This window comes from Colobus angolensis, unplaced genomic scaffold (genome assembly GCF_000951035.1).
Source record: "Colobus angolensis palliatus isolate OR3802 unplaced genomic scaffold, Cang.pa_1.0 Scaffold99, whole genome shotgun sequence".
Classification (NCBI taxonomy): domain Eukaryota; kingdom Metazoa; phylum Chordata; class Mammalia; order Primates; family Cercopithecidae; genus Colobus; species Colobus angolensis.
This window is the reverse complement of record NW_012123931.1, coordinates 5,118,885-5,137,123: the sequence shown is the minus strand read 5'-3', so window position 1 is coordinate 5,137,123 and position 18,239 is coordinate 5,118,885. Positions and strand designations below refer to the sequence as shown.

The 18,239-nt window shown below is 39.3% G+C and overlaps 1 protein-coding gene across 1 annotated transcript in view; it reads left to right on the top strand.

Annotated features, from left to right (window-relative positions):
• Positions 1–18,239, top strand: part of NEO1 (neogenin 1) — a 202,111-nt gene that overhangs the window by 144,722 nt on the left and 39,150 nt on the right. The window contains exons 12-18 of the mRNA XM_011933015.1: positions 230–279; positions 1,501–1,648; positions 5,608–5,718; positions 7,117–7,311; positions 13,077–13,172; positions 16,223–16,446; positions 16,530–16,668. Coding sequence (XP_011788405.1) covers positions 230–279; positions 1,501–1,648; positions 5,608–5,718; positions 7,117–7,311; positions 13,077–13,172; positions 16,223–16,446; positions 16,530–16,668 — 963 coding nt within the window. The remainder of the gene's footprint in view (positions 1–229; positions 280–1,500; positions 1,649–5,607; positions 5,719–7,116; positions 7,312–13,076; positions 13,173–16,222; positions 16,447–16,529; positions 16,669–18,239) is intronic.

Genomic DNA, 18,239 nt, shown 5'->3' with positions numbered 1-18,239 from the left:
TCAAAAAAAAAAAAAAAAGAAGAAAGTGTCATGTTAAAAATTGAACCAGGCATGGCCATATGTCATCCACATAGTATTGTCAACATAAGGGCATTGGCAGCTAGTTTAGATCTGGTCACGTAATCAGTGTTTGAGATTTGCATTTGTTTAAAGTCCAGCCAAGATGATCACATGATGGGTGATGTGTGGGTGACTTAAAAAAAAAATTTTTTTTTGTTTGCTTCTCTAGTTCCCAGTGCTGCTCCTCAGAATCTGTCCTTGGAAGTGAGAAATTCAAAGGTAAAACTTTATGACGCTGCTGTTCATTTTTACTGGTATACTATTGCACCTCAGAGGGGCTTATAGAAAGGGAGATTCTGTGGGAAAGCATCAAAGTAAATGAATGGCAGTGTTGTAATAATCTGCATTTGAAAATACTAAACCTAAAAATTAGAACCTAACTGAAAAAAATCACAAGCAAAGAAATAAAAAGACAGATATTACACTTGCATTAAAGCTGGGCTTAAAAACCAACTCATTTATTCTCCTTAATTTTGCTTCCTTTCTCTGACGCCAAAACTGCTTTAGCGTTTCTGCAAATAAATTGCTCTTTTTCTGTAGAACATTACGTTCTAGATGTTAACTGTTCCGAACCTTAGTGGTACAGCAGAAGGAAGTAAGTTGTTTATAACATGGTTCCTTAATGCTGTGAGATGAGCCCATGTGAATCAAAGGCAGACCTCTGTCGGATTGGTTGTATCTCCTCAAACTGTCCCTCCTAGCCAAGTTTGCTGTGTTCGTAGGGCCATGTATGCCTCTCAGAGGCTCAGAGCCCTTCTGGACTACACAGACAACTGAGATATTCAGTCCTTTCAAGAAGTACTATAGAGAGCCAAATGCAGTGGCTCGTGCCTGTAGTACCAGCTGCTTGGGAGGCTGAGGTGAGATGATCACTTGAGCCCGCGAGTTCAAGGCTGCAGTGAGCCGTGATTATGCAACTACACTATAGCCTGAGTGACAGAGTGAGACCCCCTACTCTAAAAAAATAAGAAAGTACTATGGGACTCCTTTTTTTCTTTTAAGAGGCAACCAGCTGTTAATTAATCATCCTCTTTTTAGAGAGTTTTAGATGAAGATTTCAGCTCTTCTGCACTGGACACGGGAAAGAATCTTTATACCTAATAATAGTTTACTTCCCTAATCCATGTGCTTCTGGCCTTCTTGTACTTTCCTTCTGAAAACTTTTCTGAGACTTTTAGCCAACAGCTTTCTGGCAAAACAGCCAGGAGATCAGGGGTCCAGAGGGTACTACTTGAATGTATAATCTTCCCATTTGATCCTTGAGGGTTTTGGAATTTAAAGGTATTTTTGAGTGATTGTTAAATAACTTTGTAAAACTCTGAGTACCTTGCTGCCTCTATGCTTCTTCTCTTTACACTGTAAAATCAGGATAAAAATATGTAAAATAGGACCAAGCTTTTGATATATTCAGCCTTTTTTCTATAATCCTGTCTTGTGCAGAGTATTATGATTCACTGGCAGCCACCTGCTCCAGCCACACAAAATGGGCAGATTACTGGCTACAAGATTCGCTACCGAAAGGCCTCCCGAAAGAGTGATGTCACTGAGACCTTGGTAAGCGGGACACAGCTGTCTCAGCTGATTGAAGGTAAGCTACCTTGCACACAGGCAAAAGGTAGACTGTGTCTTTCTCAGATATTGAATTATGCTAATCTAATGACTGCTCTGAGCTGTCGACTTACACAATTTTAAAATGGTTCAGAAAATTTTTAATGGTTCAGTCCACTTCTGACTTGATAAAGATTAGTAGAAAACAATTTTTAAAGGTTCTGCTATCTCTGAGTGGTGAGATTGAGTTTGATTTTTCCTTCCTTGTGTTTTCTGCATTCTCCATGTTTTCATTTTTGCATGTATTTATTGTTTTTTTGTAATCTGAAAAATGATTAAACAAAGTTATATAAGCATAGAAATTACGCCACTCAGTCTAGTTGGTAACTGAGGTCTAGAAAATGGTTTTTGTAACACCGACCACCACTCGCGTGTACGTGGCCTGAAACAGTATTTGTGAATAGCTGCCTCATTGCAATAATCATATATGCGACTATGGACACGATAACATTTTAGAAAATACTCTCAGGCATAGCTCCTTCTGTATAGTTTTCCCTTCATATGCAACAGAATAAGTGGCATACCTGGTAAAAATGGATCCAAATGTGTATCTAATATGGGTTCACCCTGGAGATGACAGAGAATCCCCCTGTCTTCCTCAAGTAGGGGAAGTAGAGTTGGCTAAGCAAGGGTAAGGTTCTTTTGCAGAAGAAACATGGGAGCCAGATTAAGTGCTTTCACCCTGTGAATATTGGGATCATGCCTACAAAGAATTGAGACAGATGCCCCAAGCTGTCCTTGTTCCATTGGATTTTCATAGATGCTTAATATGGCTGCAGAATCGACTGTAGTCTGAGCAGACCCCATCCTTCCCACTCCTTTATTAGTTTAGCAGTGTCAAGACTCTGTCCTGCTCAGTTACACATGCCTCGGCTTTGGCACCATCACCCTACTTCTGTCCTAGGAGTAAACTCACATGGGCTGGGCCTGTTGGAGTATTGCCTCAGCTGCATCGGCTTAGTTTTGTCACTCAATAGAGCCCATCTGTTTTGCAAGCAAACAGATGAATTTGAGTCTAGTACATTTACAACCAAAAGGTGTGAGTTATCTGTAGCTGTAACAGTGTAGTCACAGGGCATGTTTAATCTGGGGACAAAAGCTCTGACTTGGGTAATTTTTTTGCTAGGAAACTCCAAAGCGTGCTGGTGGATAAGAACTATAAGAATGGGCGATATTGTCATTATTATCCAAGCCCAAGAATTATTTTCATCACCCTTTGGAAACTTTAACTTTCTTTATATTTTATCTCTCCTGGGTAGACATTGAAAGGATTACAGAAGCTTGGCATCACCCACTTTCCTGGGATCCCAGGGACCAGGTTCTTGAGAGAACCAAGATCTGGGGCCAGAAAGTGTCATGTTTTCCAGCCAGGTGCAGTGGCTGATGCCTATAATCCCAACACTTTGGGAGGCTGAGGCAGGTGGATCACCTCAGGTCAGGAGTTCAAGACCAGCCTGGCCAACATGGTGAAACCCCATCTCTGCTAAAAATACAAAAATTAGTTGGGCATGGTGGCACGCACCTGTGATCCCAGCTACTCAGGAGGCTGCAGCATGAGAATCTCTTGAACTGGGGAGGCAGAGGCTGCAGTGAACTGAGATCGTGCCACTGCACTCCAGCCTAGGCAACAGAGTAACACTCTGTCTGGGAAAAAAAGCATAATGTTTTCCCTTGTTTATGGGTATAAGTTTCTAAAAATTGAGAGAGCCATTGACAGTGAAAAACTGTGCTCTGGTAATCAGCAAGCTTCTCACTCCTCACCTCACAAATGGGATTGACTTCCTTCAAAATAGGAGAAGGTGAATGTTTGCCTCCAGGGGCATATCTTTCAGTCTTCCAGCTTCTTCACAAGAACCCCACATCTCTTAGCTGCAGTCCGTATCATGACTGCAGTAGATGGTGCTGAGAAATATCACTAAGGGAGCATTGGCCACACATGTTCTCAAAGTCAGTTTCAGCTGAGCATGATGGCTCACTCCTGTAATCCCAGCACTTTGAGAGGCTGAGGCAGGCGGATTCCTTGAGGTCAAGAGTTTGAGACCAGCCTGGGCAACATGGTGAAACTGTGTCTCTACAAAAAATACAAAAATGTTAATGGATAAGCAGAGACTGAAAAAAGTATAAAAATTAACCAGGTGTGGTGGTGCTCGCCTGTGGTCCCAGCTACTTGAGAGGCTGAGGTGGGAGGATCATTTGAACCCAGGAAGCAGAGGTTGAAGTGAGCCGTGATTGTGCCACCTCTAGCCTGGGCAACAGAGGGACAGTGTCTCTCCAGTAAAGTAAAATAAAAAAAAAAAAAAAAAAAAAGGCAATTTCATATTTTACTCTACATTCAGATAAATAACATTTGCCATTTGTAAGGCTTTTCATTTTGAATATTTAGTTGTATTTATTATATATTAGGCACCATTCCTGTTGCTGTTAAAAAAAGAATATGGTCCTTGCCCATGAGGAGATTATTTATTTTTTCAATGAAACATTTGATGTGTAAGCAAAATAGAATTTTTATGGTAAAAATGGCTTTATATTTATCAAGAAAATTCTTACATTTTAAAATCGTATCTGGATTTATTCATTTAATAGATTTCATTGAACTTTTGTTGGCATGTTCTGGCACTGAGTATACAATCGTGAACAAAAATGGAGATACTTGCACTCTTAAAGCATTAACTTGAAGCCTGATAAGTGTTAGGGAGCAATATGGATCACCAAGATCCTTTACTAACAACACATTATATGATTAAATTTTAGGCAGAAGTAATTGTTGTTATAGCACTAAACAGATCTTGCCGTATCTTTATGATATGTATTGTATACCTTAGTTGTAGCCTATAAACTCTATAGGGTACTTAGAGGGAGAGGAAACTCAGCCTTTTTGCATCGTACCTCATTTTTGCTTGCTCTCTCTTACATCCTAATTGTCCCCAAAAGACAGGGAATGATTGGTTGGATTATTTCAGGAGCTTCACTGAGCAGTGTTTGCTAGTAGTCCAGATGATTATCTGTCAACAAACAGTCTAGTACTTTCTGGTTCATTGAGTTCAAGGAGATAAATTGACTTGGGTCCAGGCATTTTGCTCCTTCCTTTTGTCTTGCTCCTTGCTTTGTGGGGCACACAGATTGTCAGGAAGGCCTGTTGAGATAGAACCTACCAACTCTTCTCCCCACCACGGGACAGGATTAGTTAACCAAACCAGGGCTTTTCTTGTGTCCTAGCCAAGTTACATTCTCAGTACTGTTGCCCTGATTTGTAGAACAGACTTTTCTGTGTGCATCTTTGTTGCCTTTGATACATTGGTAGATCACGTACTTTATTAGCTGGTAATAAATTAAAAGTTGCGTAACAAAGGGTTGGGCCAATTTCCACTTTTACTTACTATATAATCTATGAGCAATTGGTTGTTAAGGAATAGATTTTGAGACCATATTTGGTGCTTAAAATTTTTCTGCCATGGTTATGAAGTGGCTCGGAGAACAGAGGTAACTCAATAGGATTTACATCTTTACCTTCTTTCCTTCTTAGGTTTTGGTGCCTTCTAAGACCAGATATCTTTGTTCCTTTGTTATAACTCTTTCATTGTTCTTGGCCTCTTTTTGGCCTTAGCTTTCTTTGTAACACAATAAAGGGATTGCATTGAATGATCTCTCGGGTACCTTCAAGCTTTTAAACAAAAGTCTGTAATCTCCTGGGAGCTTCAGTCATTTCTGTTTTCCTCTTAGATTGTGAGATTGTGTGGGCTTCAGCCTTTGCTTTATTTGGAGATGGAAGCTACTCTATGTTGTATTTGCGTTTTGCCTACACTGTATTAACTTTAACTGAAACTTTGTCAAGCTATATACTGAGTTGGTGACTGAGATACTTGCCTTAATGAGGGATTATTAATCTTTTGTTTTTCCAAAGCTCTGGTTTCAGTTGTCTTTTTTGTCATTTGGTCTCAGGTCTCGATCGGGGGACTGAGTATAATTTCCGTGTGGCTGCTCTAACAATCAATGGTACCGGCCCAGCAACTGACTGGCTGTCTGCTGAAACTTTTGAAAGTGACCTAGATGGTAAGAATAACAGTTGGCAAGACTGACACACAATAAATACTAACTGTAGTCAAATGAGTCAAACTGGAAAGCCACAGACGTGGGTTGGATATGGCTCAAGTCTGAACTTTAGTGTATCCCACTGCTGTCGTTCCTGTATTGCACCAGGCTGCTGGAATGGATTTTTTGCAGTGCCTTGTAGCGAACTGTCCTTTCAAGCAGAACTAGAGCAAATAAAAATGTGTATGTGCTATAAGCTGGATTTTTTTTTACCAAGGCCATTAAGTAGATGGATGATCTAAAATTTAAGGCTGAGCCACATAAATCATGCCTTTATTTCAACGGCAGTTTCCCTTTTCTTTTAGTCCTGGACACCTTGCCCTTTTTCTCACCTGTTCATTCAGTGAGTACTTCCAAAGGCATGTGTATAGGTAGCACCTTTATCAGTGATAGGTGCTGGACTTGGGAGGCAAAAGACCTGAGTTCTTGTTCTGAGTCTCATTTTACTAATTTTTTTTTTTTTTTTTTTGAAAAGGGGTCTAACAAACTCACCAAGTCTAGAGTGCAGTCATGGTTCACTGCAGCCTCGACCTCCCATGCTCAAGCACGGTCCTCCCACCTCAGCCTCCTGAGTAGCTGAGACCGCAGGTGTGTGCCAACGCACTTAGCTATTTTTTTTAGAGATAGGGTTCTTACTGTGTTGCCCAAGCTGGTCTTGAACTCCTGGGCTCAGGTGATTCTTTCTCCTTGGCTTTGCAGAGTGCTGGGATTACAGACATGAGCCACCATGCCTGGCCTCAGTTTACTAATTTTTTAATTAAGGTCGTAATTTATGCCCTGAAAACAGTGTATGTGAAAGAGCATGTAAATTTCCTCCTTTGTAAGCCTCTCAGTCTCTCACCAATTGAATCAACTGTGACTCTAAAATTTCATGTTTTCTGATTTATCATACTACTTAGGGGAGTAAGTAATTAGTACTATTGCTATAATGTGATGCTTAAACACCTGTTAACAACAGGCTTCCAACTACTCAGTTTATGCCTTTCTCATTCCACCTGGTAGAGTTTGGGAATGGGATGTGGGACCAAGAGAGATGGTAACTATTGAAAGGCAATTTATTTTTCTCCTTTGGAGCAGAAGAGGTTCTTGTATCTCTTTGTTTTCCCTTCCAAATTAATATTGCAGTGTCTTGTATTTAAAGCTGTTTAGGTTGTTTTTTTTTTTTTTTTTTCTTAGAATGCAGTAAAATCTTGGGCTATACTTTACTATACATACGGTTTCTCTTTGAACTCTTGGGCATAATGTAAAAAACTTAGCCCCAAATAGTGTGGCAGGAGGCTAAACACCATTCCCCAAGGATGGTGAGATATTTTAAAGGACAGTATATGTCATCTTGCTTTTCCACTTTTTTTTTCCCAGAAACTCGTGTTCCTGAAGTGCCTAGCTCTCTTCACGTACGCCCGCTTGTCACTAGCATCGTAGTGAGCTGGACTCCTCCGGAGAATCAGAACATTGTGGTCAGAGGTTATGCCATTGGTTATGGCATTGGCAGCCCTCATGCCCAGACCATCAAAGTGGACTATAAACAGCGCTATTACACCATTGAAAATCTGGGTATGTTTGCTAAGTAGAGAAAGTTAATTGTTTAGGTGATTCCTTCTTTTTAACCTTTTATGTAATATTTTTATTTTTACAAGAAAATTGCAAAAAATGGTACAAGTAATTTCTGTATATTATTCACCTGAATTCCCCAAATGTTAACATTTAACCACATTTACATCTATATTTTGCAGAATGCTCCTCAATTGAGACTTGGCTTAATATTTCCTCATTACATTCAGGTTATGCATTTTGGGAAGGAATAGGGTAGAAGTGTTAGGTTCCTGTCAGTGCATCATAGCAGGAGGCACATTACAGCCTATATTGATAATGATGTTCACTTTAATCAGTTGGCTAAAATGGCATCTGCCACATTTTCCTGCTATAAAATTGTTATTTTTTCCTTTGTAATTAAAAGTGTCTTGTGGAGGAGATACTTTGAATCTTTGTAAGTATCTTGTTTCCCATTACACTTTCACTCACTGGTTTCAGCATCTGTAGTAACAGTTATTAGAAAGGTGTTTCCCCGGTGGTGATTTCCTAATTCCATATTTCCTCTACACATGTTAACATCCTATGATAAGGAAGAACTTTCTTTCACCCCCATGAAGAGAATGGCCAATGGGAGTCTCTTTATAACTGGTTCCTTTGTCCATTTGACATCTTCCATCTTTCTTTGAGCACCTTCTTCCTTTTTGACAACATGGTAAGATGTTCCTGGCTCATCTAGTATTTCCCTAGCCTCGGCCCTGGAACCAGCCATTTCTCTAAGGAACCCCGATTTATTTTATGAAAAATAATTTTGGAAACCAATATCTGGGCACTATGTCTGTTGATTGTACCTGGGGTAAAAAATCCTAAGGAATCTACAAAAAGGCCACTAAAACTCTTAAGTGAATTTAGCAAGGCCGCAAGATACAAAGTGAATATACAAAAACAGTTGTATCTCCATATACTAATAATAAGCAGTTGGAAATTGGAATTAAAATAACAATACCACCTAGAATAGCATCAGATAATACGAAGTACTTAGGAGCAGACTTACAAAATGTATGTAATATCTGTGCACTGAAAATAGAAAATTGTTGCTGAGAGAAATTAAAGAATACCTAAATGAAGATACCATGTTCATTGGTTAGAAGCCATGATATTACTAAGGTGACAGTCCTCCCCAGTGCAGTCCAAGAAAAGTCCCAATAGGCTTTTTTGTAGAAATTGATAAGCTGATTTTAATAATTTTTATGAAAAATCAAAGGAACTAGAATAGTCAGTTTTTTTAAAGAGTAAAATTAGAAGACCCATACTACCTGATTTCATGTCTTCTTATAATTGAGACATAGTGGTGGTGTTGTAAAGGTAGATGTTATAGATCAATGGAACAGAATAGAGTTCAGAAATAGATCCATATGTATATAGTCAGTTGGTTTTTGGAAAAGCTGCTTAGATAATTTAGTGGGGAGAAGATAGCCTTTTTAACAAAAGATGTAGGATTACCTAGATATCCGTATCAGAAAGAAAAGGAACTTTAACCGTTGTCTTACACTATATGCAAAAACAGACCTAAATGCAAGACGCAAATGACTTTGGAACAACAATTCTAGAAGAAAAGCATAGGAAAAAATCTTTATGACTTTGGGATAAGCAAGGACCTCTTAGGTTGTAAAACAGCACAAATCATAAAATTTAAAAATTGATAAATTGGATTTCATCAAAATTTTAAAACTTCTACTTTTATAAAGATACCAATAAAATGAAAAGGCAAGCCACAGACTTGGAGAAAATACCCACCATTTAAATATCTAACAAAGAATTTGAGTCTAAAATATATAAAACTCTTACAACTCAGTAATAAGAAGGCAGCCCAATAAAAAGTGGGCAGGAGATTTGAACAGACACTATACCAAAGAAAATACATGAGTGGACAATAACCATATGAAAAGATGCTCAGCAACATTAATCATCAGAAAATGCAAATTAAACCCACAATGAAATATTATTTCACACTCGCTAGAATTGCTAAACATTAATAAACTGGCAATAACAAATATCAACAAGGATACAGAACTGGAATGTTCATACTAGCTGGTGGGAATGTTTGATAGCCACTTTGGAAAACAGTTTAGCGGTTTCTTGTAAAGTTAAGCATATAACCCAGTAAAATCCCACACGTAGATAATTAATTAAAAGAAATAAAAATACATGTCTGTGTAAAAACTTATATACAATGTTCATAGTAACTTTGTGAACAAGGGGAAATGACAAATTTTTATCAACAGGTAAGTGGTAAATCGTGATATATCCATGGAGTACTACTCATCAATTAATAGGCTATCAAGACACAACAGGAATTAATCTCACAAACATGCTGAGCAAAGAAGTCAAACACAAGCCCCTACATATTATGCTGTTACATTTTGTGAATTACAAAATAGGCAGAATTTGTCTATAGTGACAAAGCAAGATCAGTGGTTGCCTGGAACCAGGGGTGGTAGGAATCAACCACAAGGGAACCAGGGAGCTTCTTGGAGAATTGGAAATGTTCTATATCTTGATTTTGGTGGTTATTATGCAAGATATATATATTTGTCAAAACTGTAAATGTACACTTGATACATTTTATTGTATGCTAATTACACCTCATAGTTGATTTTTTTTTTTTTTTTTTTTTTCTGAGACAGCATCTCACTCTGTCGCCCAGGCTGGAGAGCAGTGGCACAATCTCAGCTCACTGCAACCTCTACCTCCTGGGTTCAAATGATTCTCCTGTCTGAACCTCTGGAGTAGCTGGAATTATAGGCATGCCCCACCCGGCCCAGCTAATTTTTGTATTTTTGGTAGAGATGAGGTTTCACTATGTTGCCCCAGGCTGGTCTCAAACTCCTGACCTCAGATGATCCACCCACCTCGGCCTTCCAAAGTGCTAGGATTACGGGCATGAGCCACCGCGCCTGGCCTCATTGTTGATTTTAAAAGCAAAAGAGTTTGAGAAATATTTATATTTTATAATAAATAATTTATTTTGTCAGGTATAATTACTTTTCCAAATTGGATTATCATTATAGATCTTTTTTGAAACACTCGTTTTTAAAGTTAAAATCTGCCCTGACCAAATTTTCATTCAAATTGTTTCTTTGTAAACATCTTTCCTAAGAACAACTTCAAGTGCCTAACAGATGAGTTATATTGATCCTTTCTATTAGAAAACAAGCTGGGATTTAAATCTTTATTCCAAAAAAAAGCAGCCTTTGTCTTTTTCCTTACAGGGAAGAAACAGTACAGTTAACCTAGGAAATGTATCCCCACATGAACATCTTTTAAGACAATTGTTAGCAAAAGGAAAGCTTTGCTGGTAGAATAAAAATGTCTGGCCAGGCACAGTGGCTCACATCTGTAATCCCAGCACTTTGGGAGGCTAAGGCAGGAGGATCGCTTGAGCCCAGAAGTTCAAGACCAACTTGGGCAACATATTGAGACCTCATCTCTACAAAAAATTTAAAAAATTAGCCAGGCATGGTGGCATGTGCCTGTAGTCCCAGCTACTTGGGAGGCTGAGGTGGGAGGATCGCTTGATCCCTGGATGTCAGGGCTGCAGTGAGTCGATTATACTACTGTACTCCAGCTGGGTGACAGAACGAGACCTTGTCTGAAAAGGAAAAAAAAAAAAAAATGTCCCTGTAGTGACCAGCCTCATACTGTTTCCTTTATGCAACTACTGATGTGAAACTCCTTTGCAGTATTGACAGGACATGGTCCTTGACCTTCAGGTGCTTTCAGTCTAACAGAACAAAAAGAAAACACAAGAAACAATGAAGTGACTTGAAGTGAATTTTGTTCAGAGAAGGGAGAGCTAGCAAGACACAGTAGAGCAGTCAGGAAAGAAACACCTGAGCTCGAAAGAATCAAAATAGCATTTGAAACAGAGAGATGAGAGGAGTGCTCCATGGGCAGAAGAGAGTAAGCAGATAGAATTTATTAGAAAATGGAGTACATATTACAGAGTAGCAAAAAAATTAATGTGGCATAAAGTAAAATAAGCTTGAGCTATAATTATTGACCTAGATATATCTAACATGCATATGATGTTGAGTTAAAGAAGCAAGTGAGAGGTGGAGAAATACAGTTAGCAAATCATCTATTCATCAGCCTGGAACTCTCCCCTGAGCTTCAGATCCATATAAACATCTGCCTACTGGTTATCTGCACCTGAATATATCTCATATTCCATCTGGCCCAAAGTTAAAGTTAATGCCTTCTTCCTCAAACCTGTTGATCGATCAGCAAATATTTAATGAACACTTAACAATATCCCAGACACTGTGCTAGAAATAGAGCAGAGAATGAGACAGATGTGCTTACAATTATTAGAAATAATACAATTCAAAAATAATTGAAATTGTTCACACTGCTGAGGAAGAGAAATGGGCTTTGTAACTAGAGAGGTTAGTCCAGTGTGGAATGAGCCTTTTCAGATGAATAGGCTTACCTAGGTAAACAGGAAGAGTGGGGTGTGTCCCCAGCATAGGGAGCAGCTGCAAGCAAGAAGGTCCCGTGTTGGAGAGAACACAGTGCTCAGTGAACTGAGAAGTGGCCGACAGTGATGGAGCACAAGAAACAATGAAGTGAGTGGTGGGAGAAGACAAGTAGTAGATTCAACAAAACTTGATTGTTTGTCTGGAGGGGATGAGGGTAAAGGAGGTCTTAATAACTCCCAGGTTTCTGACTTGAGCAGCAGGATTGGTGGTAGTGTCGTTTACTAAACTAGGAGACACCGGAGCCGGTCTGAAGCTGGAGGCAGGGTGGGGAGGGACAGATTTGAGACACCCAAGAGGAAATGCCAAACAGACAATTGAACATAAAGGTCAGGTACTCATAAGAAAGATCCAGACTAGAGATCTGTATTTGTAATTGATGACACATACATGCTAATCAAAGCTAAGGAAATGAACGAAAGTGCATAGGGTGAGAGCAAAGAGTGGGAATAGAAGAGGACCTAGAATCAAGCCTTGCAGGTGTGTATGGTGATTGTTCTTGCCCCTTTTCCCAATCTCAGTGAATGACATTACTATCTATTATGTTGCCCAAAACACTTTTTCCTTCAAGTGAGACTTCAAGAAGTAACTCTTACTGATTCCATTTGTTGTCAGTTCTGACACAGGAAGACCTGCCTCTATTTGTTGCCCTCTAGTGGCAATCTAGGGAGTAGGTGGGCCGCCAAGAAAAGCAGCTGTTTTAAGCTTTTGAAGTAACACAAGCCACATGAGACATGGCTCATGAGGCATGATGGCTAGATGAGGTTTGGCCATTTCTGGATTTGGAGGCCACTTGGAGAGTCAAGGACATTGAGCACTTACTGACTTCACAGTTTATCTCCTACTTCTCTACCTTGTCTGTTCTCATTGCTGTCCTTCCGGGAATGAAAGCGGTTTGTTTAATTCCAAGCTCCATCTGTAGGCTTCAGCACATTAAATCTTATCTCTTCAGGCTCAGCCAAGCCCTACATCATACTCTGAACATCACTAAACCATAGGAGAGGCCAAGAGAGAATTCAAGCACAGCCCACCTCCTCTACTGAGACTAAATCCAGGAAGTTGGTCCCGGCCAGTTTTTCTGTACTGTGTGTGCTTCCGTCTCCACATCTCCCCACACCCTGAAATAATCCCCTGTAAAAAATTGTAAAGTTATCTTTCTTGAATTCTTCTGTGGTTAAGATTATGCACAGCCACCCTTGAATTTTTAAAATTCTGTAGTGAGCATTTTTTATGTGTCTTCCTTTTCTTCAGATCCCAGCTCTCACTATGTGATTACCCTGAAAGCATTTAATAATGTGGGTGAAGGCATCCCGCTGTACGAGAGTGCTGTGACCAGGCCTCACACAGGTAAGGAATCCTATCTTTCCTAGTCTCCAGCACTTTTCCCAACAGCTTAGGCAGAATATTGGCATGAGGCCTGTCCCATAGGTGTTAGTGAAGAAAAAGCGTATAGCAGTTTCGGGTGCTGACTTCAAATGGAAAGTGGGCTTTCAGCATGGAAAGTTCTGTTAATTCCTGTTTTGCATTTTTTGGAAGATTCTAATTCTGCCACGTAAGCCATTCTGTGTAGATATATACACATGTTTTTAATTTGTTAGGATGTGGAAAGCAGAGTTTTCAGATAATTAAAAGTGATTTTCCATCTTTTGGGCATGTGAGTTGAAACTAAAGTGAGTCAAAAAAAATGCATGTTACACTGACTGCGGCAGTAAATACATGTGATTCGTGAACCCAACATCATTTGCGTTACTAGCCACCTGAGTTGGTTAGGAAAGTATTTTTCTATGTGCCTTTCGTAAGCTTGAGTATAAGGTCAGAGGTAGTAGCCATTTCATCAGTTATGCATTTATTGCAAACAAGTTATACATTATTACAAACAAATATTCATTGTTTTTCTTTGAATTATCTACTTAAAATATCTCTAAAGGCCAGGTACAGTGGCTCACGCCTGTAATCCCAGCACTTTGGGAGGCCAAGGTGGGTAGATCACGAGGTCAGGAGATCGAGACCATCCTGGCTAACACGCTGAAACCCCATCTCTACTAAAAATACAAAAAATTAGTGTGTGGTGGACGCCTGTAGTCCCAGCCACTAAGGAAGCTGAGGAAGGAGAATGACGTGAACCCGGGAGGCGGAGCTTGCAGTGAGCCGAGATAATGCCACTGCACTCCAGCCTAGGCGACAGAGCGAGACTGTCTCAAAAAACAAAACAAACAAAAAAATACATCTCTAAAATAAAGTAATATACATGTCATGTAAATTTTTCTATAGATATATATGACATGTAATTTAGATCTGAAAGAGAAAGTTTATTGAAGTAAATATGTTAGAGTTATAAATTTTTTAAAAAGGCACTGGAAACCAAAGAATTTATTTTTGGAAATGTTCTTTTTCATTTATTTCCCCAAATTTTGATTCTTTATTGTCCAGTGATACCTGCTGGATACGTAGCATAATTGTACAGATTTGGTAACATTCTTAAGGAAGGCTTACTTTTCCTGAAGGAAGAGTACACCCTTGAGTTCCTTTTGCTTTATTTGAGTGTAAGCTATGTCACTGTACTGCCATTAGACCCAGAACATCAGGGGGTCTAATAATCTCTGTCCTTTTTTTTAAGCTTCTATTTAAGACTACTATGTGTTTGGTAGTTCTGTTCTGTCTTCTGTATGCTTACAGTTTATGATTTCTTTTAGAAATAGTTTTAGTATTACAAAAAGGAGAAAAAAATTCAGTGAAAAATAATATTTAAATAAGTGGTCTGCTACTTTCTAAAATCAGGCTTTAATAGTAAAAAACAAGTTTGAAATTACTTTCTTTTATGTGGCATGTAGATATGTTTTCTAAGGGTTGCTACATATAAGAAAAAAAATTTCTCCAGGAATTCTAATGACTTCTACACCCGAAGGTGCATTTTCTATAACTAATTGGTATGTGTCCTGCCAAACTTTGAACAAAGCTCATGGTTATATAATGTACGCTGCTCCTCTGTTATTTTTAGTCCTCACTGTGCAGGAAATACACAAATGGAGACTATTACTTTAGCTTAGCAATTATTCATAAACAGGGTCTATGCCATTCCACATTTTGAGTAATAAGGGCTAGTCACCATGGCTATGTGAGAAACCCATTGTAAACTGTGAACTTAAATCAGTATGTGTATACTTAGAAAACCTAAGCATGAATTGGGAAAGCCTATATGGATTCTGCTGTATTGCCCTGGGCCCATGGTGCATGGTGCTTTTGTGCTCATTCTGGCCTCAGAGAAGGTGTCTGTTGTATATGGCACAGAACAGCTCCATGAGTATAGACTTTGCATCAAATAAGGTACTTGTACAGTACTCTGATTTCTAAAGTTTGTGAAGTTTGTTACTTGGAACTGTGATAACCATGGCATTTCCCTTAACTGATAGGGATTCATCCCTGGGTTGTTCTCTGACTCTCTGGAAGATAGTCCAACATGGTGTCAGCTATGTCACTGTACTGTCTGTAGACCCAGGACATCAGGAGTTCTGAACGTGACCTTTTGTGGATATCAGATACCCTCAATGCCCATGGCTGATATTCAAGACTCAGGTTTTGAGAGTTGGACCCTTACCTGAATAGTGATATGCACAGATAACTCTTGTCCCAAAAATTCAGCCACATTCACTGAAATCTCAAACCATGAGCTTTGTATTGCTTGTTTAGAAATTGTACCCCTGATTTTAAAAGCAGTTTTTGTCTTCGTGAGCCTTTTTGGTTTGGGGGGGGGTTGTTTTTTGAGACAGAGTCTTGCTCTGTCACCCAGAATGGAGTACAGTGGCATAATCTCAGCTCACTGCAACCTCCCCACCTCCCAGATTCAAGCGATTCTTGTGCCTCAACCTCCCGAGTAGCTGGGACCCCAGGCACCCACCACCATGCCTGGCTAATTTTTGTATTTTTAATAGAGACAGGGTTTCACCATATTGGCTAGGCTGGTCTTGAACTCCGGACCTCAGGTGATCTGCCCGCCTCAGCCTCCCAAAGTGCTGGGATTACAGGCATGAGCTGCCGCATCCAGCCTCATGAGCCTTTTTGAACAGGAGGTAGAATTTTCAAGTTATTTTAAGAAAATTCGAGCATGAATACACTAATATAATCACTGGATTATAACATTTTAATATGCCTGTAGAATGCAGTAGAGAATATAGTTTATTACTGCTTCTCTTAACATTTTTCTGTAATTTTTTTCCTGAAAGAACACAAGTGGAAATAGTCTTTTAAATGAATGGTGGTTATCTATTAACTCCGAATTTTCTTTCTTTTTTCTCCATTTCTCACCTTTTCATTCCATTATATTACCCTGCATTTCCCTTTTATTTTATTTTTGTTTACATTAAAATGCCACTTCCCTTTTTAAATTATTTTCTGCTCAGACACTTCTGAAGTTGATTTATTTGTTATTAATGCTCCATACACTCCAGTGCCAGATCCCACTCCCATGATGCCACCAGTGGGAGTTCAGGCTTCCATTCTGAGTCATGACACCATAAGGATTACGTGGGCAGACAACTCACTGCCCAAGCACCAGAAGATTACAGACTCCCGATACTACACCGTCCGATGGAAAACCAACATCCCAGCAAACACCAAGTACAAGGTACTGACACATTTGCCTTGGCCGAAAAAAGCAAATCATTGATATTTTCTAATTTTAAAGTTCTCAATTCATGTTTTTTTCAGAATGCAAATGCAACTACTCTGAGTTATTTGGTGACTGGTTTAAAACCAAATACACTCTATGAATTCTCTGTGATGGTGACCAAAGGTCGAAGATCAAGCACATGGAGTATGACAGCGCATGGGACCACCTTTGAATTAGGTATGTGTTGTCGGAAGCCATGTCACATGGCTGCTTTTACTTCCCAAGGAAAGAATTGAGTGCATGAATTGATATATTTACAAAACACAGTGAGCAACTACATTTGGAATTCAGTGTTTGCCGTTTCAGCTGATGAGTTATTTTTTTTTAATTACTGAGCAAGAACATTAGCAAATAACAGGATTCTACAGGGAAAACAGATAAATTACAAAGCACTGGGTAGATGTAAGGGATTATTGCCATTAATCCTGTTTTACTGGTAAACTGAGATAGAAAAGATGAAGTGACCTGCCCTTGACCAAACAGTTCCAATGCCATGCTTGCTTGGAGCCTGAACACTTTGCTAGGTGACCCCAAAGCTGCCTCTGCAGTTTGCTTGCAAGCAGATTAGTGTCTTATAAAATCTTCCACTGAAATAATCCTTAAGGTCTTTGTAAGTGGAGACGAGAGAGAAAAGATGACTAAGCAAATTAAAGAGAGAACAGGCTATCTGGGTTTGAGAGTCTGTTTGGTTTTTGCTGACTTTTAGACATGCCTTTCTGCTACCCCCGGGCTTTCCTAGTCTAGGGATATGCATAACCATTTCAAATCTCTGTCTAGTTTGGCCTCCTATTTCTTTCTCTCTTATATGAATAACGAAAAAATAGAGTTATAAATCCACAAACTGGGCTTGACCTCAGTGTCTTCTCGTCTTCTGCACAGTTCTTTGGACTTCGTACAGAGAAAAGGTTTGGATTTGAAGAGTTAGAAATACAGTGCATCAAAGTTTAAACAGACCTTGAGTTTGCTTTCTTTGCCAACCATTTTAAGAAAATGTTTTTACTTCACTCCCAACCCATTAGCTAACAAATGAGATTGTGTTTTCCCTTTGGATGTTTGCATTTCACCAGGCTTCCTTACATTTTATACTAGGAGAATTCTAGTATTTTAGGAAGAGTTGAGTAAATATAAGGATGTACTTAATTTGCTCATTTTCCTACTAGTATGTTAGAAGTTTTCAGCTGTCACATGGAAACACAAGAAACATATTGTCCTGTTGTATAAACAAATGGCTTCACTTTAGAGCTGTAACCTCAATAGTTGGCAGTATGTTTGCAGAATAAACTCATAGTGAAAAATATCTGTAAATCATCTGTTCTTTGAAGAAATAGGGCTTTTAAAAGTTATATTTGGGGCCGGGAGTGGTGGCTTGCACCTGTAATCCCAGTGCTGTGGGAGGCCGTGGTGGGCAGATCACCTGAGGCCAAGAGTTCGAGACCAGCCTGGCCAACATGGCGAAACCCCGTCTCTACTAAAAATACAAAAATTAGCCAGATGTGGTGGTGCGCACCTGTAAATCCCAACTACTTCATAGGCTGAGGCACAAGAACCACTTGAACCCAGGAGGTGAAGGTTGCAGTGAGCCAAGATTGTGCCACTGCACTCCAGCCTGAATGACAGATCAAGACTCCATCTCAAAAAAAAAAAAAAGTTATATTTGGTTTGGAGAGCCAACTATAAATGAGAGAGAAAACTGTTATACAATTTAAAATATTCTAACACTGCAATGGCCCAAGGAATGCTGGCAAGTG